The sequence below is a fragment of the Zootermopsis nevadensis genome, unplaced genomic scaffold, assembly GCF_977971745.1.
Source record: "Zootermopsis nevadensis isolate Lab colony 2312 unplaced genomic scaffold, Znev_1.0 Znev_ptg000006l, whole genome shotgun sequence".
Lineage (NCBI taxonomy): Eukaryota > Metazoa > Arthropoda > Insecta > Blattodea > Termopsidae > Zootermopsis > Zootermopsis nevadensis.
The window spans coordinates 10,615,244-10,642,648 of NW_028259138.1; the positions used below are offsets into that span (position 1 = coordinate 10,615,244).

At 37.7% G+C, this 27,405-nt stretch overlaps 3 protein-coding genes across 5 annotated transcripts in view; 2 read left to right on the plus strand and 1 right to left on the minus strand.

Moving 5' to 3' along the window:
* Window positions 1–3,877: 3,877 nt before the first annotated feature.
* Window positions 3,878–12,039, plus strand: LOC110834528 (uncharacterized). Of its 3 annotated transcripts, none has more exons than XM_022073771.2 (7): window positions 3,878–4,386; window positions 6,187–6,349; window positions 6,770–6,883; window positions 7,935–8,079; window positions 9,412–9,507; window positions 10,973–11,123; window positions 11,873–12,039. In XM_022073771.2, exons 1-7 carry the CDS (start codon window positions 4,352–4,354, stop codon window positions 11,967–11,969), a joined length of 801 nt encoding a protein of 266 aa, XP_021929463.1. In that variant the 5' UTR covers window positions 3,878–4,351; the 3' UTR covers window positions 11,970–12,039. The 3 variants fall into 3 exon arrangements, with proteins under 3 accessions (XP_021929463.1, XP_021929461.1, XP_087199804.1); XM_022073769.2 differs by lacking the exon at window positions 3,878–4,386 and adding an exon at window positions 4,440–4,488; XM_087343678.1 differs by lacking the exon at window positions 3,878–4,386 and adding an exon at window positions 4,550–4,740.
* A 4,400-nt stretch (window positions 12,040–16,439) lies between these two features.
* On the minus strand, window positions 16,440–20,143 carry LOC110834526 (dnaJ homolog subfamily C member 8). The gene is made up of 6 exons (XM_022073767.2): window positions 19,839–20,143; window positions 19,464–19,622; window positions 18,943–19,009; window positions 18,753–18,847; window positions 17,419–17,658; window positions 16,440–17,080 (listed from the first exon to the last, which is right to left on the minus strand). The coding sequence occupies exons 1-6, from the start codon at window positions 19,926–19,928 to the stop codon at window positions 16,952–16,954; spliced, it is 780 nt and encodes a 259-aa protein (XP_021929459.1). The 5' UTR covers window positions 19,929–20,143; the 3' UTR covers window positions 16,440–16,951.
* Window positions 18,297–27,405, plus strand: part of foxo (forkhead box, sub-group O) — a 294,124-nt gene continuing 285,015 nt past the window's right edge. The window contains exon 1 of the mRNA XM_087343679.1: window positions 18,297–18,531. The gene's annotated coding sequence lies outside the window, so the exon portion shown is untranslated. The remainder of the gene's footprint in view (window positions 18,532–27,405) is intronic.

Sequence of the window (27,405 nt, forward strand, 5' to 3'; positions counted from 1 at the left end):
TATAGACTTGTAGATACTCTGCAGATTAATGTTTTTTTTCTATCTGCCAACAATAATTTATGCCAGTAATAAATAAACTTACGACCAATAAGATTTGCAACCAGAAATGGCGCGCTCCAGATAGTAGCAGACGGAAGTGTTACGATGAGAGACCCATATGTGTCTGTCTTATTACAAAAACCTAATACTTAATCCTCTTGTAACTGGTCATATTTCGGGTCCTGTAACATACGTGTGTGCGTCCTGTCTCAGCCTTATGTAAACAATTCGCTTTCCCATTATTTTGCTTTGACAACGATTGGGCGATTTTGTGATTCGGAACCGTGCCCCAAAACCAAGGGTTGTATTTGTTCGTTTGCCACATGTTTATTTCCAGCATTGTTCTGGTCCCAGGCTAGTTACATTCACACCTCAAAACAAAATACGTTCCCTGTGTGTGTGTGTTGACTTTGAGTTCGAATCGTCGTTTGATATGAGCACTTCGGAGTGTAACAACTGTCCAACTCCAAACGTGTTGCTCATATTTATTATGTTTCAATTGCCAGGCAAATACAAGTAAACAGAACTATCGGATACACGAAAGCAATGATTTTCAAACTTTGATGTTCCCCAATCATGGGATAATGTTGATGCTCGTACCCAAGGTCTGATTTAAAACGGCTGGAGTATTCAACCCAGTTCTGTCCTAGAAATATAAGGTACGATAAGGAAGAAGCTATGTAAGACTTGAGGTTCTCACAGCGGTTAGTATGAAGATATCCGTCTTCTGGGTTATTGCGCTGTGTAGTCTGGTCGATGTTAACCAACGTTTCAGAGGTCATACTGCCTCCGTCATCAGGGCGATCGCCCTGATGACGGAGGCAGTATGACCTCTGAAACATTGGTTAACATCGACCAGACTACACAGCGCAATAACCCAGAAGACGGATATCTCCAAGGAAGAAGCTGTTTTCTCTGACAGTGTTTAGTTTGATACTGATTAATATCTGCGCCCTGCTCTGGGGATCGGCTATTCTGAGTGGGGTTTCCTTTGTGGGTTTCCACACTCCCTGCAGGCAAATTTCAGACTGTACTTTAAAATATATCACAGCCTCCTCCTCCTCCCACATTCCTGCTGATTCATTATCGATTTAATACTTTTGAACATTCTATTTATAAATGGTCCTTATTTACGTAGGTATCATATTTTTCAGGTACCTAAGTTGTGGCTAATTCAAGAGTTACCTTATATGTTATTGTATGTTATAGTATTTATTCATCCACTTGTCTTTTAGAAGATTTTTGCTATGAACATAGTTTTCATACAGTTTGTACCTCCGACAATACAAATTAAAACTAAATCTTTATTATAAAGGAATATTTTCGATTTTTTCCGTCTCAGACTTTAGAAGATTTTTTTTTTGAGAACGTGGTGTTTTATGTACCCTATATGGCAGACGCACGATACGACTCCTGGAAAGTGGTATGAGGGATGTAACCTGTGACCTGTGGCAGCTTTTGTAGACATAGATCGCTTTATTTACTAAATTCCAAATGATTGGCTAGGAACCAATCAAAAGTGCTAATTTACGATGAAGTTATTTAAGAGACCTTCTTTTAACAATATAATGTTTGTCTTAATTTAAATATTTTTCCATGAAGCTTCCAGATGTAAATGATACCTACGAATATACTGAATTAGAGCTAAGCAGTCTCGGAAAACTGATAATGGGTAGTTATTCAATTTAAAAATATTTCTCCTTCTTTATTAAATATTACACAGTTTCTCAGTCTTGTACGGATAAGTTTTTTAGTGAAGGCTTTTACAAACACCTCGACGAATTTAGGTTTCTTAAAGCAGGAAGTTTATTAACCATATGATTAAAATCTCTGTACGATGCTAATATTGATCTATTTAGTATGATCTTTTAGTTTGGTGGTTAGTCAGTCTTTTTAGTTAGTTAGGTGGTTTAGATATTTCATCAGTTGATTAGTCTGTTAATTCCCTTGGTTAATGCAGGTTGTCTGCAGATGGATCTCTTCGTGCAGAGCTTAGAGCGTCGGTTGCAAGTCCCACACGGGTCTCGTGTTGTTGCACACATGACACGGCCTTTAATCCGATGTTTACCTTCATGTCGCGCTCTGGATTAACATGTCCTGATGGCTTGCGGCTGTTTTCCGCACACATATATACCTCGCATTCTGATTGAAAATTGAAAACGGGTTAAAATGAAAATAGAAGCGCTTTGTCGCCTCCCCCCAATACACACAGCGTAAATATATTGAGCGCCAACTGTGATGTCCGCACAAGCTCAGCTTTCAAGGGACGTTGTAGGCTGCCTAATTCAGTGATCAGTAACATTCACAATGATTGTCGTAATCTGACCTGAAATGATCATGTCATTTTTTAAGGCTGATAGTCATAAAAGTCAGATGATATTTATTTATCTATCTAATTATTTGTATAGTTTATATAACGATTGTATCAACATCCCACACTGCATATCGTCGAATGATAGGATGGTTAATGAATAATGAATTGCAAACATGTGGAAGGAAGCGGTCTTAATCTAATTTTCGGTGTTATTGTGGAATTTGTCTGGAGGGGCTGAGATTTGAAGCTCGGAACTCTCGAATACAAAGCAGGAATGATAACCAATCGCCCACGATCTCCCATGTAGCCTACCTCTTGAAATGTGATGTCCCTTTAACTGCTCAGCGATTTTTAACTTTAGAGTTGCTTTGTTTTCTAATATTAAATGGAAAGATTTCTTAATCTATCTTAAATCTTCATAAAAAAACTAATTATTTCGAGAAATATTGCTAAATGATTTTATTGATTATAATTTTTCGTACTACTTTGATGTTAACTCCGTAGAGCAAGTTGATAATCGCTTAGGCATTCATGAAATTACTCATATTTTATGGAACTCGAATGTTCATTATCATGTTCAGAAGAGTGTATCAGAGGTGTCTATCCTGAGCTACTTCAGGTCACATCATCAAATCTGTTTCTTCAAGAACTTGTTTAACATTTTCCTCCCATTTATATCTCGATTTCCAAAACGTTTTTCTTTTTCTTACTTAAATGTTGTAGAAATTTCTGATCTGTTCCGTGCTCACGTCTTGCACATTTTACATTCCCAATCCAGTTTTACTGTTAACTCTAAGGAACGGGCGAATAGTACGTACATGTTATGAAGCATCTCATTATGTAATTTTCTTAATTCCGTTGCCACTTCCTACTTTAGGTCCAGATATTCTGGTACAACAAACAGTAACTTAGCCACTAATTCTACTGTTCAAAATTTTACAAGGTTTGTCCTTTATATTGCATCTTTCTTACAGATCTAAGATAAACATTGCATACAGAATGACTTAAAACCTTTCAAATATTGATTGAATTGAAAATCGACACTAAATAGATGCAGTCTTTGCATTTTTTATTCCAACCGGAATTTCTACATCTCAATTATTTTTATTACTATGGTTGAAATTATGGTTATAAACGGGACTGGGAGAGAAAAAATTGATGTGGAATACTAGTTTGCCATCTTGCCGACTGAGTACCGTCGTTTATAGTATGCTATTCTCGTTTCCATATAGCCCTATAGGGGCGCAGCTGTATAGACGTGTTAACAGATGGTAGTGACGTAAGTTATGACGTAACTATCCAATGAATATCATTGAGATGCATGTTATGTATGGACTTTGTATATGTGAAATATTTATTTTAGGTGAAATCTTAACAAAATTCTGAATATGTATTTGTATGTGTTGTATTATTATGATATCCTATTCCACATCCTGATAAACTTGTTGATCAATGGAATGGCAGTGGCTTTACAGTTGGTATTGATAGAGCAGTAACAAAATTGTTTTAGCCGCAGACTCTGTTATTTAAAAAGTTTCTTAAGTATTCGTTACTTATTTCCTTTAGTTTTGAACTCATCAGACTATAATTTTGATTAGTAAGATTAAATTAATCAATTCTCATGTTAAATATAAAGATAAAAAATTATGATGAATGGCGGAATAACATACATTAATAAAGATAAGAACATGTTCAGCACTGAATAGGAACACGATATGGATAAACTTATTAAAAATTCAAAGGAAAATTATCTATTGAAATTATAAATTACTTTGTGCTGTCATTATTAGCTTACAATTGATTAAAAAATATTGTAGGGAAGTTCCTGGGAATCAGATTTCCTATTCCGTGAGGTGAAAGAAATAGCGGGAAAATGTGAAGTGCAGGAGGGAATTTGTAGGTTACGTTGTTGCATTTGGGTTTGATGTAAGAGTAAACTTTTTAAAATTGGAACATTATAATCGTGCTGGAGTTACAGGACTGATAACTGTTAGAGGAATGAAGAAGCACGTTCGTACTAGTGCAGCTTATAAGTATGTTCATAATTAGTTTTAATAATAACAAAGTACGAAATTCGCTGTGTGTAATTGCATGTTATATGTGATGGAGTTGACTCGTTTCTCCCGTGAATCTAGGTGGTACCCATAGCAGCCTTCGCTTCTTAGAGGGACATGCATGTGTTGTGTGGGATATAGTATTATACATTTTCCGTGAAGAAAGAACGTGGTGTTTGATGAGAGATTTTCCATTTTGTCAATGCTATGCATTGCCCAAATAGCTGCTATACGTAATTTGGTGACATGTATCGAAGATGTAGTTCCTGTAGTTTGCAATGTGAAGTCCAAATGCTTAAAGCTTGGAAATGATTCCAGTTTTTTACCATCACAGTAAATTCTGTCATCTGTTATTATTTCTTCCACCTGAATTACACTATTTTTGTCTTCCTTTTCTTTATGTTAAGTTTCCTGTTTGTCCATGTACCCAGGTTCTGTATACCATTTTGGAGATTTACTTGAATTGTGGTAGTGATGACTATATTATTCTCAAGGGATGGAATAGCTTTTAATGTGATGATGCTGAATAATATTGAGTTGTCCTGTAGCACACTGTTTGTCTACACAAAGAATTTAGTGCCTTATGAGTGTGCCATGTTGATGTCAGAATCTTTGGTGAAGTTTGTAAATCCTGCATACAATTTTTTGTTGTTATATTATCTAGGATGATGATGTTCTTCTGGTTTGTGATGCTGTGTGGAATCATAAGAGGATACCTGATATCTACCTTTGACTCCACATGGTGTCACAACCCAGAAGAGTCATATAGAAGATTTCTAATCATATCTATTTAGTGAATCTGCCGGGCATAAAGCCAAATTGCTGTTCAGGAATTTTTTGGGTGACTTCTTCTAGTAAATATTTTGTCAATGCCCATGTGAGCATCTCCAGAGGGCTGCTGTTCAGTGCATTAATTCTATATGTGACTGGGTAAACAATTTTTTGTGTTATGAAAGGGCAAAGTCCAGATTACTGTATGGACCAACTTAATCCATTATGGCGCATTAGTCCTAGAATGTATTAAAGTACTTGCATCATACATCTGCTACATATCATATGGAGAACATAGAAGAATTGATCTCACATGAGACAGATAGTACTGCTTCCAGTGTTAGTTATTATAGATAGAAATTTGCCAGTTTTTCCTTAACATTAATATGTAGTAATGTATTACATTTTATGAACTGACTAAATGATCAAGGCTGAAAGTCACACATGAGCTTCATTTTGAGCTAAGATTTTTATACTTAAAAGTTATTATTTGTTTTAAATAATCTCATGAACTTTCTTCTGGCATAATTCACTTGTCACAAAATGAATTTGTTTGTCAGCCATATTGTACTGCTTTGACCCTGCTGTTTCTTCTTCAGCTGGAGTAGCATAAGAGGTGATCATTGAATCCTCCACATAATATTGCCTACATTCACATTTTAAAAAGTTTGTGTTAAATAATGTTCATGTTGAATTTTGTAGCCTAAAAAAAAAGTCAACAGACCTTACATAAATGGTTTACATTCAGTGAAATGTATAAAATTTCTGTTGAAATTTTTAAGTTTCAAAACAGCGGATAATTTAATATTTTAAGAAGACAAAATTTGTATGAAAGATATAGTACATAAAATTATGTGATTGAGAGAATAGATAGTACTAACCAGACTGCAGGCTTGTAGAGATGCCAACAGAAGGTACAGACAGTATGAACTAAGTGCTACATCCCTTACATTTACGTACATGTTTGTCTGTGTGGTTAGTAAGTTGAGATGTATCTTTATTTCATAGGATCAAGAATAACCCCACAACTAAAACACAACTGAAAGTGACGTCAACACCCAAGATACCTGATGCCCCGTTGACACAGTCACACCTCAGTATATCCAACATAAGTTGTATAAGTACCAATGCCAGTGGGTCAGATAGCACATCCAGCAAAGATGTGAGGAAGGTAACATCAGGACAAATGTGTGCTTGTGTTAGTTCGCTTACAGCGTCTGTCTCTTCCTAATCTTTATTTCCTCCTCATTTCTCAGTTCTCATTCCCAAGGCCACTTGCAGCAAGACCTACTTGTGTGAGTCAGCGACTTCTTAGAATTTTGTAAACATACTTCTGACTCACTCTGTATATATATGCAGCTGCCATGTTATTATTTTATATTATAATACATTAAAAAGGACATTTGATCTTCAAAAGTTATGTTCCTTGTTTCAGTATGTATGGTATCTCAAGATGACCTTGAATGCACTCATAGTATAATTTCAACCCCAAAATAAGTGTTTCTTTTTGCAGGAAGTGAGTACCATAGGATGATCTGGATTACAGTCACAATATGCATTTTATCATCAAAAGTAATTTATCTTTTTACAGAAAGTGACGGTGTCTTTCGAAGACCTGGAACACGCTCATAATATATATTTGCTGTCCGTGGCAACAACCAAATTACAAGAGAAGACATTGTCAGATGTATCAGCTGAAAATGAGGCAAGGATCGTTTTTCTTTTTAGTAGTTCCCCAGCAAGCTGCTTTTAAACCACATTAAAGTCACCCATCCTACTGTTGAGCCTGCTTTGTGGGTCCAGAAAGCTAGCTGCCCCATGGATCCAGCTTGACCTTTTCCATGACAACTTGGTGTTTGCCAATATGGAAGTGAAGTCTGTTACATTTGATATACAGAAAAACCTCTCTAAGTTGGACACTTGGGGTTCCACGAAAATGTGTCCAACTTACAAAGGTGTCCAAGATAGAGGGAAAGAGAAAAATCAGATTGTGGTCTAATCACAACATAATCTATTTACTTACATACACTGACTACTCTAGGCTTACTTGAATTAAGAATTAATGACAATAGTATTAATAATAATCTTTTGAAGCCCACTCCCATGCATTGCACATTAAACCCCAGCCTCAATAACATTTTCTAAAGTTAAATCCACCAATTTTCGCTTCCCCATCGCAAAAAGAAAAATTCCATTTCAGTTAACGCAGTCTGAACTCAAATGCAAGCGGAGTTAAAACTGTGTCGTCTGCAATACTGTAGTCCAGTTAAGGATTCAGCAAAAGAATAGTTAAACACTTGCAATGCATTCCAATGATGGGTGCAATGTCCTCAAGATAATCCTCCAGAGACGAGGCATTCGTAAGTCAGAAATTCAAAATAAAAAAATATGCAACTGAAAAAAATTCCCTGAAAAGCATCGAAGTTAAGTGCATGAACCTGTCCAACTTACAACAAACGGGGTGTTCAAGATATAGAGTGTTCTGGACATTTAAAATTATAGGATATCCGCCGGTTCCAATTAAAAGTGTCCAATATAAAGGGGTGTCCAACTAGAGGGGTTTTACTGTATAAAGGTAAAAGGGAGATGACATTTCTATAGGAAAAGCTCAGGAATTTATTTTAATCCAAGTGATTTGACCTTAACCTTTGTTGACTGTGTCACTGCTTAACATGTGATCCGGCTTTTCCTAGCCACATATTTCATTGCTAAATCCTTAAACTCATGTAATTAAGTTTTTTATTGTCCTGTTAAAGAACCAGAAACTGGCCTTGCTGTCTGAAGTGGAAAGTAAACGTGATCACCTGGCAGCCCTTAAAAAACGCTGTGAAGAAATTAAATACCTGTCCCAACAGAGGGAGCTGCTTAGACGTGAGAAAGAAAAACTTGGACCTCTCATGGGTAAGTTATCAAATTTAGTTGTTTATACAGTCTAATCTGATTTTAATATTTCTAAATCTTGGAGCCATATTATAATCAAAATCAAGGTACTAACTGATTTTAAATTTTCAAAAAGCATACGTGCATTTCGGTTATTTTATCAGGACAGCTCAAACCTACTGAAGACTACTTTTTAATTTTATAAGCATGATCTCTGGGTGGTATTGGTACTGAAACTTGAGCTGTGTTTCAGATTATACAGTGTTTCAAGTTGCATTATCTAGAAGTTGATGCAGAGAAAACTAAGTATTTGTTCATGCCTCATCACCAGGCTAAAGGACAAACTCATGATGTAATGATATCTAATAAATCTATAAAAAATGTAACAAAGTTAATACTTGGAAATGATGGTAATTCTTCATTACAAGCAGACACTGCTTGCAGTTACTCACATTGAAAAACACACCCATCCTTCACAGAACTGTCTTAAATGTAACACACAGTTACTGACACCAAAGGATAAAACAGTTCAGTCTACCATCCTATTCTATCTATAAATTTCTGAGGCCTACCCCTTTTTTAGTCTGATTTATTCTTAGTTATTAACTCCCAAGTGATTTTCTGTGTCTGCCTGCCTTGGGGTCACTGGTCCCATTATAGTGTGAAAATTCACGTGTACTATGAACTACAACTTATAAAATGAAAATGTTTAAATTAATTTGAGGCTAAGATGATTGTACTGTCTTCGTGGTTAAAGTGGGGTCACAAGTGGCCGCGCGGACCCTGTGCCGCTTGGTTGCTGGGACCGTGGGTTCGAATCCCACTCAAGACGGATGTTTGTCTGCGTCTTTCTGTGTCGTGCTGTCCTGTGTACAGGTAGAGGCCTTGCGACGGGCCGATCCCTCGTCCAAGGAGTCCTACCAAATGTCTATAGATCGAGCGAATGAAAAGTTGAGACCCGCAGTGCTCAGGCACTTGAAGAACGGGTCGTTCCCAGTATCGTGGTTAAAGTTCAAGGGAGGGTGTTTTATTATTTCAATGGCTTCTCTGATGATGCAGGGAAAATATGTTTGAATATTGATTGGAACTTCTTTTCTTACCTCTGAACCCCCTGAGTTTCGCTATACTTGAATATTATAATAAAGTGGAATATTATTTTGAGCTTTGAAATTTGTCATCCTAGCCAGAGATTAATCCTAGAACTTTTGCTACCCTTTGTGAACATTGAGGTTTGCATTTAGTCACAACATTTTTGCTCAACTCAACATAATAGTTCTTAACGCACTGCAGTAGAATTTTTTTTACATGCCCTCAGAACTTAATGGGGTGATGTGGTGCCTTTATTTGTTCCAGACTTTGTGACAGATGGGTTGAAAAGCATGGACAAGTTAAAAAATGCATTAGACTGTGGACTGCCTGTTAAAGGATTCCAAGCTGAAGAAAGTGCCTGTAAGTAGAAACACATCTTCCATTTGTAAAAGAAACAGCAGTTTCTAAGCTACCAAAAGCCCAAGTGTGACTTATAGCCTATATTCTTTATTTAGTAAGGAAAGGCTTTGATATAATTATGTCCATGAATCTATGCCTCTCAATAAATTTTGAACCATCTGACAAATGTGGTATAAATATCATCCTACTAGAGGTCAAGCCACCTTTGAATTTTTTTAATTTTCTACCATCAGTGACACTAAAATGGCAGTGGTAGTAATGATGTTAATTCCATTTAATGTAGTGTCCTAAAATGTGTTGGATTATCAAAATTTAGGCGGCTTTTGTTAACGTCAAATTTGTTCGGATTGCAAAATACAAAATGTAGGCTGCAAAATAATTTAGTGTGTAACTGTTTTGTATCAATAACTAATGAAGTATTGGAGCAAGTCGTGTGAAATTTTGTATGAAGATCGTAAACTCACCAACAAATTTAATATTAAACATAGTTTATGCATACAAATTTGTCTACAATGCCTTTGTTAATTCACCAAAGTTCCAACCATGAGACTTCTAGAAAGATGGAAGATACAGTCATGTTAGTAAGAAGAGCAAATTCATATTGGTTGTTTTGAGAATAAAGTAAGGAGAAACTGCTTTGATATATGGAATATTCACAAACCAGCAAAGGTACCACAAAAAACAACTTTTGAGCAAGCTGAGAAACATTCTGACCTCTAGCTTAAACCATATTTTAAACATTGCTCTAAGTGCCACAGAACAGTACCAGTACTTGATAATAATGATTTTGGTGATGACTTCAAGAGGCCAAATGAATCTCTCTTAACAGATAGAGAAGGTTTTCTTCTTCTCGTATCCATTACACACCATTCAGCATGGTGTGCATTGGTGGTTAGCAGGATTCACGACCCATCAGTACATGGGTTCGACCGGGACAGCGACATTTAACGCTCCTGCTGTGACCCCCTTTTTACAAGATGATGATGAAAGTGGAGTAATTGTTGGGATGCCACGGAGAAACCCCGGAGGAAAACTCCGTGATGCCTGGACCACGACTGCCTTGCCCAACAAAAGTTGTAAATCTGAGCACTTCCAGGAATCGAACCCGGGACCCCAGTATTACAAGCCCAGCATTCTAACCGCTAGACCACCTTGGCGATTAGAAGGTTCTATGAGGGAAAATGAGGTGGTCCTTCAAGGAGTGTCATCAGTATGGAAAAAAGAGAAATAGCAAAATTAATAACAAAAGAACAAAACGGATAAGGTTCTTGTAACTTTCATTGACATAACTAGAAAAGTGTGTAGTGACATGGTAGATGCGTGAAATGTTTTGGTTTCATAGTAGTGATGGACTTTAATTTAATGCGTAAAATTGTTATGGGGCTTTATACATTCATATCTACTAGTAGTAACTTGATCAATGTAAAATGGGTCACATCAGTGGTTTTCATTTCTTTGCTTTTAGGTAGTCTCAAGAATGTGTTATGTGAAAACAGTAAGATGCTAGATAAGATGTGTGGTGCAACCTCTGAACAAGAGGCCGTCTACTCTAAAACACGTCAAGAAATATCAGAGATTCAGAATACTGTGACAAGTATTGCTGAAGCACAAATCAGGTACTGTGTTTATTGCAGTGGTTTGTACATTATTTAATGAAATATAAGGTTATTATGCATTTTGGGCTGGAAGTAAGAGAAGGGGAGAGAGCATTTGTGGCCAGTTTAAAGATATATTCCAGACATTACTCTAAAGGACCTTAGAAAATCTTACAAACACTCAGCTAGCCAAGAAATTCCATGTTACATGTCACACCCATCTCATCTACCACAGCTGCTACTTTGTTTTATTTTGTAAGCAGGAGAGAAATTAAAATCTCAAATTTGGTTCAATGAATAACCAGTGATATTACCATGTGATGGATATCTTAAAACTAAACATGTCAGTACATGCGCTGTTACCCCCAACCCCTCTCATTTATGCATTCATATACCAGTATGGTGTCCGCAGTGGCCACGCTGTCTGAGGCGTGGGCCTTGTGCCGCTTGGTCACTGGGACCGTGGGTTCGAATCCCACTCAAACCATGGATGTTAGTCCACGTTTTCCTGTGTTGTGCTGTCCTGCATACAGGTAGAGGCCTTGCGACGGGCCGATCCCTCGTCCAAGGAGTCCTACCGAATGTTTATAGATCGAGCTAACGAAAAGTTGGGACCCGCAGTGCTCAGGCACTTGAAGAACGGGTCGTCCAAGTATCCCAGTATATACCAGTATGTTTACTCATCCAAGTGTTAATATTTATAAAAACAAAAATTGTTACCCCATTTATGAGGAACATAGCTTTACAGATAATGTTCTGTGTTTTTGCAGATGTGATACAATTTCAACAGCTCTCAGCCATGCAGTTCTGAAGGAGAGTTCCCTGAAAGTTATGAAGGAAAGGTACATGAAAGTAGATGAAATGTAACATTAAGTTAATTTACAATTTTACAAGTATAAATTTAACAGTTAATAAATCAACATTCTTATGCAGTGTCTATTATAAATTATTAAAATTCCTTAAAGTGTATGAAAATAGAACACTAAAAGTTCATGTCAAAATTTCTGGTAAATTCACCCAGTTCCAAGATCCTTTATGCAAACATCACGTTCATACTTTGAGTCACAAAACTTATATATATATTTCTAAAGTATATCAGTAATGTGTGTTTATATACAGTGAGTCCACAAAGTCCCTTCGGGGTTTTGAAAAATTGTGGCACGCAAATAAATTGAGCTAGCCACATGCGGTTTGTGGCAGATTACAGTGAAACTCTAGAAGAAGGTGCTCCACCTCATTGGGGTCTGCAGATACGTGCGTACCTAGACAGGACATTTCCAGGAAGATGGATCGGCAGAGACGGTCCAATGCCTTGGCCTCCACGTTCACCAGACATAACACCACTGGATTTTTTCCTGTGGGGTTATGTCAAGAGCAATGTGTTCCGAACACCAGTTAACGGACTTGATGACCTGAAGACCCGTATCAGGAATGCGATCTCGGCTATTCCAGCGGACATGCTCCACAGAACATGGCAATAGCTCGAATATCGTCTGGACGTTCTCCGTGCTACCAAGGGAGCCCACATCGAGGTCTACTGAGGTCAGTAAAAAACTTCCAGAGTTTTACTGTAATCTGCCACAAACCGCATGTGGCTAGCTCAATTTGTTTGCGCACCACAATTTTTCAAAACCCTGAAGGGACTTTGTGGACACACTATATATATATGGCATGCTAGTTACAAAAATGATTACATTCTCTGCATAAATATATATTACTCATTATAGTTTCCCAACATAGATAAAAAATATACTTCTTATGACTATTTGGGTCTTACGCATGACTGACCACATTCTTGGCAACAAGACTAGATGACTGTTTAATTTGACAAGTGCTGTTACGTACCATTAAACAGCTTTCTCTTTTACGCCTTATTTATGATGCAAATTTTGGAGCTCCTTGTGGACCACTTGTGCTTACCAATGTTCTTATGACAAAAAATGAATTTGTAATCTTCAGTTTGTTACATAGCAAAATTTACAAAGTAAATGTACAAAATAAAAGAAATCGTTCGTTGAATTTAACAGGACTTTTTGACTAGCGTTTCTTGATATGATTGTCACTAATATTTTCTGGTGGCATAATTGTAATCAGCATGATATGATCCAAACTCCATCTTCTAAATACCTTCCCCTATTTCTGGAGAATAACTGTGGCAGAGGGGGCAGAATTTCTCCACAGGCAACTGAAAGAAAGTTACATTTTTTATACCATTCTTAGTGTTAACCTTGAAGTGGCTAGCTAATTCTGATAGAGCCAAATTTAGCGTCAATTGTCAGTTGTCTGGTTTCTTTCTTGATAAACATAGTTATGCATGGATGAAAGAAAATTATTCACATAAAATTCATTGAGCAGTAAAGGCTGGCAAACTTTGGTTTTAAAATGGACAAAAACAAATAATGGTAGAGAAAAAAGTGGTCTGGAATTAAGTATGTGAAGTGGTTTGCCATTGCCTTCATCTGTGTGTGAATGGAGTAATTGTTGGGATGCCACGGAGAAACCGGGGAAGCCCCCGGAGGAAAACTCCGTGTTGCCTAGACCACGGCCTTGCCCAACACAAGTTATAAATTCGGGCACGGATTCCAAGCCCAGCGTTCTGACCGCTAGACCGCCCTGGCGGTTGAATCATCACTTAGAACCTTCTTAACCTGTCAAAAAGAGAAAGAAATTAAACTTCAAGCTCCACAAAGAAGAAATCTTGTTCATTGATAAAAAAAGAATGGCTTTCCAAAATCACTGAAACAGAAATCCTGTCTTCAGAATAAATACAAAAGGTGAAGACTGGAGACATATTCATTTATTGAAAAAATGATTGTCATAAGAAGTATATGCTTTGAATGGTAAAATGTGGAATGAGTAGGAACAGGACTACCAAAAGTAGTATTTGAAGCAAAAAAAGTACACATGGATTCCATTATTAAGTTACAAAACCTAAGAATGGGTAGAATTTCATGAATTCTTACTGAAGCACAAGATCAAAAATTGAGGGTATAGGTTACAGGACATTCATGATCATGTGGCCGAGTATATACATCCTGAAAGATGGCAAGGATTTGTAGAGTACATTAACTCTGCCATAGAAAAAGAGCCTCTGGATCAGTGGTCCCCAACGTGGCGCCCGCCAAGGCTTTTTTTGGGTGCCCGCGTTGATACAGAAAGAGGTTATACTGAATAATGAAGGCCGTTCAACCATGAACATTATAAAATCAAAGCACAGATCTCGACTTACTGACGACCGTCTTGACGATTGTTTGCGAGCAGCAACATCATCCTACACTCCCAAATTTGAAAAACTGGCCGATGAAATGCAGCGCCAAACATCACACTAACTTCCCACTTGAGTAATATTAATTGTACTTACAAAACTACGTATTCTTGATTGCGCGGTTTCTTGTATCATTAAACATTGTGTTGTTTTGTGTATTATTTGGTGTCCATACCTTATTTGTCCAGAGAAAAGAAAATTTGGCTTTGTTAATTGGTTGGTGCCCGCCACGATCTCATAAACTCTCAAAAGGTTGGGGACCACTGCTCTGGATGAATTGTACATAAAGGATTTGAGGTTTTGATGGTAGTGAGTAAGATGATGACTGTCTTCTGGATTGTAGTGCTGTGCTGTATAAAAGGCTGTACACTGTGTAGATGCTTGGGGGGGAAGAGGTATAGCTCCTACTTATTCTTAAACTTGGCACTAGACAGGAATGGTCAGCATCACGCCCTGGTCATGCTCTACCCCCGGGAGAGGACCCCGGTACCCACTGGATAGGAAACTGGGTGGGCCCCAGAGCCGGTCTCACCGCAGAGGCTAGAGGGAAAATCCTCTGCCTCCATCAGTGATCGAACCCCGGTCGTCCAGTCCATAGTCAGTCACTATAATGACTGATGTAATCTGGTAAAAGTATACCACCATTTCAGAGGTCCTTGCTGCCTCCATCATAAAGGTGATAAGTCCCTCAACACCAGATGATGGAGGCAGCAAGGACCTCTGAAACGCTGGTAAACTTCTACCAGGCTACATGTGCTACAACCCAGAAGACAGCCATCCTCTGTTTCATATGTTTATTCATTGATAGTAGACGAAAGTACAGCATTTTATTGCTCATAATATTTATAAAAATAAAGCTGTAAAATAATAATCATAACTTAATGTTTGTAAAACTGATTATTTGCATATATGAATATAAGAAAATCTGCAGCTTGGTTATTTCCCTGTTTATGAAAATATTTCTTCTCCACAGACATCGTATAAATTAGAGGGAACATTGGTGTCAGGAATAATGTTTTCACACTTGGGAACCTGTGTGTAAACAGGACAATATCAAATGTACCTTAAAGAATTACGGTGTTGTCTGAATTTAGCTGGTTCAAGACAGCGTCCAGTAGCAGGCTTTTGTAAAAACAGTATTAAATTTAGGGTTCCATAAAAGCAGAGAATTTCTTGACCAGCTGAACACATATTAACTGCTCAAGACCACTCTGTATCATGGAGTTATAGAAGACATCACAAAATTGGATGCTTCAAGGCCATGATACAAAAATACTCCTTACCATGCAGCTCTGTTTACAGTGCTGCATTGCCATGACTTGAGTTACCAGCAGCCATAATCAAGGTCATATAATACTGTCATGGCATTGTTGTGCTGTGAATTTTAATTTTTTATTAATTATATCTGTTACAATTTGTGTCTTGTGTTATAGTGTTGAATTCAATGTGGGAATATGAACGTTCTGAAAAATGTCCTCATCTCTTACAATGCACGTAAAATGGGCACATTGAAAATGTGACAGGAGTCGGAATAAGTGGACTGCTTACAATGTGTAAGTTTTTCAATTATATTTTTGAGTTACCTGAACATTTTAGTCCACAGAACAAAAGAAATAATAGGAAAAGTTTTGTGGTGTACATCACAATACGGTGCACAGACTATTCTGAGAACACGTCTCCCTAGATATACTTTGTACGGGCATACCTCGGAGATATTGTGGGCTCGGTCGCAGACCACAGCGATAAAGCGAGTCACACAAATTTTTTGGTTTCCCAGTGCATATAAAAGTTATGTTTACACTAAACTGTAGTCTATTAAGTGTCTAAAAAACATTGCGAGAATTACCAAAATGTGACACAGAGACACGAAGTGAACACATGCTGTTGGAAAAATGGTGCCGATGGACTTGCTCGACGCAGGGTTGCCAGAAACCTTCAATTTGTAAAAAAATGCAATATCTGCGAAGCGCAATAAAACGAGGTATGCCTATTCTGTTTTCATTAGTAGTGTAGTACAAAACAGGTTCACAGCATGTTACATTATAGGAGGTATGGGAGGATGATATGACACATACTTATAAAATTAGTTTATTTTTCTGCAGTTTAGAGAAAAGAACAATGTTTTAACTTCAAACCTTGACACACATGAATTTAGATCACTTTCCAGTTTTGTTAGTAATCACTGCAAATATATACAATAAAATTCAACTTTTCCTTTTAGGTCTTCAATTGTCATGCTAAATGTCTTGTCTGTCGAATTCAGCCATACTTTAGTGTTATTCTTAGTGAGATTGCAGCTCTATGTATCTAATGTCCATGTAACTACAGAAAGAAACCAAATTAGTTCCTTCACGACAACTTCCTCGTTTTCTATAGTTTGTCTCTCAACAAAGTCAAATTTCACAATTTTATAACACTGGCATTGAAGTGAAGATGTATCCATAATTTGAAAGTCTGAATTATGCTTGCTTCTGAAAAACATGTGACCACCACACACAATGGCAGTATACAGAATCAAACTGGACAAAACCACGATGGACGTGCAACACCCACGCCGTCTATCTCTTGGCAAGAACACCGTCAGTTACCTCGACTCCGCCTTATGTTTCGGCGGCTTGAAACTGCCACGAATCTTCTTGTTCTTACTTTTTGTATTCCCTGAACTTCCAGCCTGGAATGCCTTCCAGCTGTTTACTCTGTTTTGTCTTGATTCCTGAAATAAACAACTTATATGTATACATTTGCCAGATAGCATAAAATTTTTAAAAAAATTTCAAGCTGTACATGACATAACCAAAAGATTTCCTGAATATAAATATTTGTATACAACATGGCACAAGTTTATATCATGTAATAATATGTAGATGACATTCTACATCAGTGGTCCCCAACCATTTTTGTGCCTACGGGAACATTTGAGAGTGTTGCAGCAATATTAATGGGTTCCATTTAAAAGAGCAGAATACAAATAAGGATTTGGAAACTTGACAGCATTTGCTGATCAAACACAGACTCACTCATATTGCTACTAGGACAATTTACATTTCCTACCTCAAAATTTTTCTGCCATTCTTTTTCTATAGTAGCCTTTTCCTCTTCTTCTATTTCCTGTTCTCTTTTGCGTTTTCTTTCCTCCATATCTCTCTGCTCGAGGTCTCTCCTCTTGCGCTCCATGTCAGCAAACAGCTTCATTGTCATCACGTACACAGCATGTTTATAGTTTCCAGGGTCGTCTTCATCCACTCGCTGCTCCTTTCCCTCGCGCTTCAACTTCTTCCGCTTTTCACTTACCTAGATAATAATTATCTATCTGGCCATAAAGTTACTAGAACAATCCGATCTGCTGATACAACGTCTAAAGACATATATGTTATAGGTAATGCCCCCTGTTATAATTAAGTTCACCTTCCTGACTGCTGCCTGCCTCAGTGATGTAGGAATCAATTTTTGAGGTGATAACTGGACTCTATCTACCATGAGCGGTAGGATGATGATGATACGTCGGCAAGGGGGACCTACTGCTTTAGTCTCAGCTACATTGTTACATTAAAGTACTTTCCCATTTAAATTTGAACTGTTTTTATAATTTAATTTAGTTCTACTAAAGACAGGGCAAGTCACAGGCCCTAATTTAAAGAAATAATGTTCGAAGGAACAAAGCTGCAGATACGTTACGAAGAACAACACATTGGTGCAAATTTCATATCTGTTTTGCAATTTATATTTTTATATGTGCTCAATACAGCTGCTACAAGTGGTCACAGAATGCAATTCTCCAAATCACAACACATGTTGCACCCTGCTGGTGAAATCTGCCATTTTTACCCTGCCCCATGAACGGAAGATGACGGAAAATGAACCAGGCAACATAATGTGCTTCATATAATATCCACAAATTCATTCATTTCAAAGTTATAATTTATTTAAATTGTAACATCCTGCATGATACATCACTTTCTGATTAAGTATACTTTGTTTTTAAGCAATAATGTTCCTAATTGTTTGTTACAGATCTACAGGTGTGAACTTGGAATCTGAATGTGTAAAAGCACCACCAATAGATATCACTCGGGTATCGTAAGAACAACTGTTTACATGAAATGTAAAATACATATGGAGGAGTGAATGTATAGCCCCACACAATCTTCTCAGGACTAGACAAAGGTGAGTAGTTTGCTTTATACCCTAAAAGTAAATGCCAAACAACGTAAAAATGAAAGCTGAAGCTAAAGTAAGTAATTACCTGGCAGATCCAGCACAAGTGCTGTTATAATTTTAATATGTGAGCACTTATTACAATTCAGCGAGAAGTTTATTATACTCTTTGTTTTGTGGGTTACTTAAAAACATGCTGTGCTAAATGGAGATTATTGTATCTATCTCACCATATGATCAGTCCGAGCTTTTGCTTCCTCTATCACATCCAAACACTTCGTTCTTGTCTCTTCATTTTCAAGTGTTTTCCAAGCTTTGTTGATTACTGAAATTGTTTAGAATTGTTTCCTTAAATAATATGCACTCCATCAAGAAAATAATATTTTTCAGAAGCAATAATATGACACTTTTATTACTAACTTTCAAATGATTGCTGTGCTCGGTCCGGATCATCTTGATTTTTATCTGGATGCACTAAAATGGAAAGCTGGCAAAAAGAAAAGCACAAAAAGGTCTTACTGCTGTATATAATTATGTCCAACGTGCAATACATTTATACCAAACTGTGTTAGGCTAAAGCACAAAGAAAATATTTAAAACATAAACAGCCATTTCCCAGGCCTAAACAAATGATTCAGAGTAAAAATTTACCTCTACAGGGAATCAGTATTACCTAGGGCTCATGTCTACATCAAGTCTGGGTAAAGTTCACTGAAAAATCTATACATAACAGAAGATTTCCAAATTTTGCATTATCCTAGCAATCTCTCCACAAAGGTATGCTGTGTGCATGTGGACACGACTAAACGATTTCTGATAATAAACAGGAAAATGTAAATACTATTAAAATTGATGGTAAACAGTATGAAAATAAGCTGACTATTTGAGAAAGAACCCTGTTACATGCATTATTTTATATTTGAGATATGTTACACTTTTACCCGTTTGTACTTCTTTTTAACTTCATCTAGAGGGGCGTCAGGGTCAACCTGCAAAACTTCAAATGGATTCAGGTTGAAATATGTTGATCCTGGACGAAGCAACCTGTCAATTTGCTGTTTAGGTGTCAAAACTGAATCACGTTTTTCTATCTCCTTGACCTAAAAGATGAATGAAAAATGTATACTAAATTGTTTTTCTCCCAGTTTCCTTCAGCTTTAATTAGCCGTTAATTTACATGGAAACATCTGTGCATTACTTTTGTTGGCTGCCAGATTTTCTCATAACCTACAATAATTTGAAATTCCAAACATTTGAGCGTTGATAATGGCTTACAGGTCTAGCCTGTAATAAGACAATTGCAGTTTATGTCTTACTTCGGTATAAAATTCGTTGAACGCCTCTTCTTTTTTGACTGATGGAAGGATTTCTGGATTCATTGTAAGATCTACATTACAATTTGCCATTTTACTTTTGGTTAAGAGTTAGCTCAAAAAATCAGTCCTTCCCAGAAAAGTTGGCAACGGTTGACGAAGTTCGTCAGGTCGACATTGTATTGTAATCTTTGGATTTACAAGTTTCGTTCCATTGGCATTAGTTCCGCCAGTTGAAGGGATGTGAACAAAATAATATTTGTAATTTGCAGTACTAATATATTACGTCACACACTGATATTACGAAAAAAGAATATGGGATTATGTTAAACACTTGATGAACAATAACTAAAGAGAAAGTTTGTATAGAAGTCTACCTTCAAGAAACGTTTGCTCTCTAGCGGACTCTCTTGGAACTATGTACATTAATTTTCAAAGTGTCCAACAGATGTTGCTACTTGTGATATATTATGGTGCGTCACGAGCAAACATACGTTTGAAATTGCTTTTGGAGATTCGGGAGGGGATAATTCATGGAAAGATCCCAGTAGTTATCGATGCAAGTAAACCTTGAAAATTTAGACATGATATCCGTTTCCGGCAGAGATCGCTGAATGAAAATCAGCTTTAATGTCGCCACCTCGACCCAGAAAACAATGTTAATATTTATTGAAAACGAAAGTTGCTTAAAAGTTCACACCATTTTCTTCCTGGGTGTTAGGCTACGTCGTATAACCCTTCATGTTTTCATACGGGATAATACCGAACTATGACACTGCCCCTCCCCAGTCATTAGTCCTCCGTACACGGTCATATTATCTCATTGAACGCTAAACATCTGAGCAGTTAAACAATCTTAGAACATAAATATACAGTATTGCTACGAGATAGTGTGGTAGCACTGTTACGTTTATGTTGTGATGGTAATCTGGCCACATAAGGCTCGTGGCTTGCAGGTTGTCCACAATTGTAATAGGCACGGTAGCACGTGTCCTTTATCTCTACTCAGTTCCCTTCTTTTAAGTGTTTGATAGATTGCAATCACATCTTTGCAAGCGGTGGGAGTTTTTATCTCTAATGGGAAGAAGGACAAATGTTGGCGCCCGACTGGCCAGTATCGATAGTTATCGATAGACGAGTGAATCAAAATCAGTTGGTTATATGACGTTCGTTACATTACAGCGTCGCCGCCCACCAACTTTGAGGAGAAAAAAACTTTACGGGTAGGAGGGCGGGGCAGAAAGAGGCCTGTTTTACTTCCTTGTAGAACTTAACTTTATCCACTGTACTTTTGGATGGTTTTATGTGATCGCGAAAACTTTCCTGCCTTATTTCTCTAACTTTTTATTCGTAATGTAGTATCAGCAGAGTAGGGCAGTAATATAAAACAAGGATGGGTAGTATGAAGAAATTGTCTTCGCGAAGGGAACGTTGAAATTGGTAGTTATCTATTACTGTAACAAAATTGAAGCTTAATTGTATAAACTAGCCAGTATCTACATGGCGTCATTTATTACTAACTTCTGTCGAAATACGTGATTTATTTTTGCTAGCCAGACTTGACACAAAACACAACGTAAATTAAATTATATTAAACTAACCAAAGGTACCGCCACGGTGGTCTAGCGGTTAGAACGCTGACCTTGTAATCCTGGGGTCTCGGGTTCGATTCCCGGCGGTGCCTGAATTTATAACTTGTGTTGGGCAAGGCCGTGGTCCAGGCAACACGGAGTTTTCCTCCGGGGGCTTCCCCGGTTTCTCCGTGGCATCCCAACAATTACTCCATTCACACACAGAAGAAGGCAATGGCAAACCACTTCTGGATCATCTGCCAAGAACGTATATGAACAGGTCCCAGGCCGAGAGCAGGATGGAAGGATCCTGTTCATATGGACCTGTCGTCAGACAGAACACTAAATAAATAAATAAAATAACCAAAGGTAACCTAACCTAACCATTCACCGAATTCGGATGTGTTGGAGAAATGTATAATAACATCCCAAATATAATTGTGTTTTAGTTAGTGAATCCAAACAAGTCCATCAATAGTGTGTTTTAAAAATTTCGTCAGAACAAAAGGGTCCGTGTTCTAGGTCTAATATAGGCCGCGAAACATTTTCCACTTGCAACATAATAATGTAAACCCAAGTAAAAGATAAAATCCTGGTCGTCAGGGATAAATGAAACAGAGATAGCGAAAATAAAATTTTGGATCCTCCCTTTTTAGCGTACTTTGGGCTACTGAAAGAATTGTTCTCGTTTCTTTACGATTCAGGTCTGGATATAATTTGACTGTAATGTTAGGTGTTGCATTCAGTGATCCAAAAATTTAGACCGTCATTAATTTAAATGCGAGACTATGTAAATTAAAATAGTCTTTTCCAAACTAATAGCCTGTTGAAAAAAAAAATATCATCCATAATTTGAAAAAGTCCAGATTCTTGGTTTTTAGCCCTTGGATCAAAGCTTCATCGTAAATATTTATACTCAGATTTGTAATCCTAGTAGAAAATCTATGTACCGGCTGTTACAAAACTGTGACCGGGAAATAGTGGAAGCACCCGCAAATATGTTTTTCCCGATCATTTTGAATAAGTCGCGAAAACGTACGCCTTTATCACATATTACACCCATATTTGGGTTTGATTAGCAGTTGTATCTTTAGATTCTGCGCAGACTCGGTGATAACGTAGATGTTCTTACATTTGGTTTGTGCCCCCCCCCCCAAAAAAAAAGAAAGGTTAGGTTGGTATTCCTTAAACAACGCGGAAGCGAGAAATGCCGTCCTACGCCGTTCGTTTGTTAATTGTGGTGACACTCGCCACGTCGTGTCGGTAGTCGGTATTTATTAGTTGGAAGAGGCAATTTAGACGGCAACGAGAAATAAAAAGCCTGCCATGGAATGTCTTTCTCTTACTTGAGAAAAGGATTAACATAGTTTTGGCATGCTGATCGAAGCATTACCTTCAACTCTAGCAACTACCGAAGATAAGAACGGCGTTCAGGGACGGTGATGGCTTTTAGATTAAGAAAAACGGCACGCGTGGAAACTTTAGCAGTTCCTCTGTCTTCGCAGAGTTGTCCCATTTCCGTTTTCCCGTTTCCGTTTTCATCAGTGGATTATCGTGATCATTTTATTTTCTCTGTGTTTTATTCCTTATTCCATTTATTAATCTTCGTATTCTTGTCGATGTTCTTGTCCTGGTCCACTTCGTGTGTGCTTGGGAGTTAGAGATGTAGATAGTAGGATAATATTAAAATGCATTCTAGAATACTTAATTCCGCTGCCACAGAAAGGGTCCAGTGGCTAGCACTGAATATTCGGGTTAAATTCCCTTGTTCAGATGAATAACTATTACCTGTTTAAGAAGATTCTACACACAAATTAGTTCCAGTTAGTTTCGTAGGCCGACACAAAATGATATTGTTTAATGATATTGACGCAAAAAATAATAATAATAATCTTTGTTTATTGTTTAAATCTTGTCAGTCTAATCACAATAAAATTCCTATTAAATATTAAAATATTACCATAATTAACATTTAAATATTTAAAAATATATTAAATGATATTCTCTATCGAAATGTTCGATTTACATTAGAATATCACTTTTTACACGACATGTTGATATTCTAATGTAAATCGAACATTTCGATAGAGAATATCATTTAATATATTTTTAAATATTTAAATGTTAATTATGGTAATATTTTAATATTTAATAGGAATTTTATTGAGATTAGACTGACAAGATTTAAAGAAATATATATTTATCACAATATGACGCAACTTTATCATCTCATGAATAATAATCTTGTCAAATCAAGGGGGTGAGATGGGCAGGATGTGTAGCATGCATGGTCTAGATGAGAAAATAACTTCTTTATCCAGATTTCGATGGTTCTTCAGCCGATCAAAGGTTCCTCTTCTGATGTGGAGCCCAAGGACCCATCACTTTTTTTTTAAAAAAAAAAGTGTTCTGAACCTGCTGAATCCGTTTTACGCCCCCACAAAGTAACTCCACCTCTGGCCGCTTTAATTAGCCCCCACAAACGAATTGTATAAGATGCGTGTTAGTGCTGGACGCCTGTCTAACAAGGTGGAGGACTGGTTTCTTGGTCCGCTGTCCGCGATTACTTGGTCAGGATATTCGCAGACATTCTTAGTATCTGGAGGCCGTTTCTCCACAGTCCACATCCCGAGAATGTGGCTTGCAACGTTGACAAGGAACCCATTTAACATGAAAGAAATTAATATAACGTTAGACTACCCACGCACACTTTTCGGCAAATAGAAATAAACTCGGAAGTTTGACTGAAAAGATATTTGCTCATTAAAAATTGTTCGTACTAGCTACCTGAGAACACAGTGTTCGGAACATGTTTTTCTTGTCTCTGAAACGGACTATCTGTATAATAAGAATCTTAATACCAATTGACGGGAACTCCACTTAGTGAGTGAGAATAAGGATAGCGTCTAGAAAATTCGGATGTGATTCAGTATCAGAGTTCTATGTTACTGAAAATGTAGACCCATTTAATTCCTCTCGGTCTGACAGTGTTCATTCTTTCTTTTCCTCAGTGCATTTACACAGATGCGTAGCGCTAGAGATTTAAGAGTGTGTCAAGAAGGGGGCAGCGATAGTGTCTAGTGGATTAATTTACTTGAAGCAATTTGCGCTTCGGGTAAATTTACGCGATTGTCGATAATTTCTGTTCTGTCTATAAACGAACGTTTGCAGGTCAGTTAATGGCCCCTGTGACTGAGCTGAAACATGGTGTGAAATTCAACACTTGATTTCACTCGCGTCTCTTTCCTCCTTCTTCGCTTTAATCTCCCAATTCCTTTATAGATCAAGGTTTCGTATTTCGAATGATTTGGCTGTGTCAAATTTATCAGCATATCAAATTCTCTGTCTTCGATTTTCCAAGCGTAAATTACTTCTCTTGTAAGCCAGTCAATAGTAGCGGAAAATATTAATTATGATTATTGGTATTTGTGTAAAGAAACCACAACGTTCATAAGGAAATCTAACAAAGTAGAGACAGTGTTTGAGATTTGTTCATTGTCCCAGTTTTACTCCGGTTTAGAGCACGGCTGTCAAATTCATACATGCTACCATACCATTTGGGGTCTCGGGTTCGATTCCCGGCGGTGCCCGAATTTATAACTTGTGTTGGGCAAGGCCGTGGTCCAGGTATCACGGAGTTTTCCTCCGGGGGCTTCCCCGGTTTCTCCGTGGCATCCCAACAATTACTCCATTCACACACAGAAGAAGGCAATGGCAAACCACTTCTGGATCATCTGCCAAGAACGTATATGAACAGGTCCCAGTCCGAGAAAAGGATGGAAGGATCCTGTTCATATGGACCTGTCGTCAGACAGAACACTAAATAAATAAATAAATATAAACCATACCATTGTCGTATTGTGGCCTTCGATGCACAGCGCGAAAAATGGTCGAATCAAGGGATTAACGCTTCGAAGTCAAAGTTCGTCTAAATAACATTTTAAAGATCCAGTTCCTACCACAAAGAAAACTTAACAGTCCTCCTTTGCAATGATAATTTATTTGATGTTGTTTAGCGAAATAATCTATGGTTATTTATAAGACACTCCGTGTGCAAAATACATTAGAGTTATTGGTTATTAAAGTAAGTGGTACATATACTTACCATTTGGCTTTAAAGGATTAATATGCCTTCAATGAATGGTGTATAACACAGGAGAAAGTCTGCCTTGGTACTTTGTGACTGAAAGCTTTATATTAACTTAATTCTAGTTTTTTTTCTGTCTGGTCGATTAATTGTGGCTGGAACCACAATTCATTGAGGTGGATGCTGTCTTGTCACAACTAAGTCCCAGGAGACTTCAAGTGAGGTTTGTGGTGGACAAATTGACACTCGAGCAGGTCCTTCTTCGAGTTCCTAGGTTTTCTTTTGCTAACCATCATTTCAGTCATGTGTTGTGGTCACCCTGAATAAAAGTTACGTGCCCTCGTGTCCTTGGTTAAGTAGGGGCTTCACTTTCGATCCTGTACTTTGCTGGCCTCGAAATGAAAATAGTGAAGTCTTAATTATAAACATTACCTAATATTTTTACTTTTAGTCGGTGAAACTCTCTCGTGTGCTTGCATGCAACATTCCCCTTTTACTGAGCTTAACGGGAAGTATTATGAGCTGCTGCAGGCGTTCTCCGTTTATATGACACGGAAGTACGTTACAATAGCGGGAAATTCAAAAGAAAGAGACGCTGTACAGATTTAGTCCGATCCCTTGCTAGTATTGTACATGAAAGATTCAATGTAAATTAAGAAAGTACGTGCATTATTATTATTATTATTATTATTATTATTATTTAGTGTTCTGTCTGACGACAGGTCCATATGAACAGGATCCTTCCATCCTTTTCTCGGACTGGGACCTGTTCATATACGTTCTTGGCAGATGATCCAGAAGTGGTTTGCCATTGCCTTCTTCTGTGTGTGAATGGAGTAATTGTTGGGATGCCACGGAGAAACCGGGGAAGCCCCCGGAGGAAAACTCCGTGTTGCCTAGACCACGGCCTTGCCCAACACAAGTTATAAATTCGGGCACCGCCGGAAATCGAACCCGAGACCCCAGGATTACAAGGTCAGCGTTCTAACCGCTAGACCACCGTGGCTCTCCTAAGTGACATTAAGTGGTCTTAAAGTTTAAGATAATAATGATAAATTTGTTGAAATCTCAAGAAGAGCCACCGAGTAGCCGATCACTTTCAGGTTTGTAACCAGGTGCCTTCAAGTGCAAGGCAGATTACAGTCCCGTGTGGTTATCTGGTTGATACATCCCCCCTTCTCCCTGACTTAACTTCATAAAATCTTATATGAACACCCATGACAAAGTACCCGGCCATGGGACGTAGTGAGCTTCGTGCTTTTGAAGTCTTGTCTTCTAATAAGATAGATCTGTCGGTACCCATCAGCTAGCAAGCCGGGTGGATTCTAGAATCGTTCCGAAGGTTGTAGAATGAAACAAATATTCACAAAGCCCCCAACTAGAATTCAGCACTGAACTACAGCCTGTGACCATATTATTATTGTTATTATTAAAAATGCGTTGGCCCTTGTCCGCGTGTGTGTTTATTCTACGCATGTAGTGAACGGATTTTTATTAAATTTAATATGAGCATCGTTCTGTTGGAAATTACTTTATCGCAGTGCGTCTTAATTCCTTACCATCGATAATGCCGAAATGAACGTGCGAACTTCCGAACGTCCTCATAGATTCGTTGGCGATGATTTTTAAACCAGCTAATAACGATCATCATGAATCATAGTCCTTGTTGATAAGCTGATAGCCACTCAGCTGGTCAAGACAGTTGTAGTATTTTATGGAACCCGAATAGTCATTACAGTGTTCGCAAGAGCCCGTCCCAACCTGAGCCAGTTTAATCTAGATCAATGCTAATTCGAGTCTCCTACCTAGGCCCAGGTCTCACAAGTGGCGCCTTCCATTCAGATCTTCCGATTAAATTGTTCTACACAATTCTTATCTTTCCATGCCTGCCAGGATCATCCTTCTTGATTTC

What these genes read in the sequence shown, in the direction of transcription:
- LOC110834528 (XM_087343678.1), top strand. Translation starts at nt 4,610, where the DNA reads ATGCTATGCATTGCCCAAATAGCTGCTATACGTAATTTGGTGACATGT. An exon ending in CCAGCAAAGATGTGAGGAAG is followed by an intron (nt 6,350 to 6,769) that starts GTAACATCAGGA and finishes ATCTTTTTACAG; the next exon opens with AAAGTGACGGTGTCTTTCGA. An exon ending in CCAAGCTGAAGAAAGTGCCT is followed by an intron (nt 9,508 to 10,972) that starts GTAAGTAGAAAC and finishes CTTTGCTTTTAG; the next exon opens with GTAGTCTCAAGAATGTGTTA.
- LOC110834526 (XM_022073767.2), bottom strand. Translation starts at nt 19,928, where the DNA reads ATGGCAAATTGTAATGTAGATCTTACAATGAATCCAGAAATCCTTCCA. An exon ending in TTAAAAAGAAGTACAAACGG is followed by an intron (nt 19,010 to 19,463) that starts GTAAAAGTGTAA and finishes TCTTTTTGCCAG; the next exon opens with CTTTCCATTTTAGTGCATCC. An exon ending in AGCACAGCAATCATTTGAAA is followed by an intron (nt 18,848 to 18,942) that starts GTTAGTAATAAA and finishes AAACAATTTCAG; the next exon opens with TAATCAACAAAGCTTGGAAA.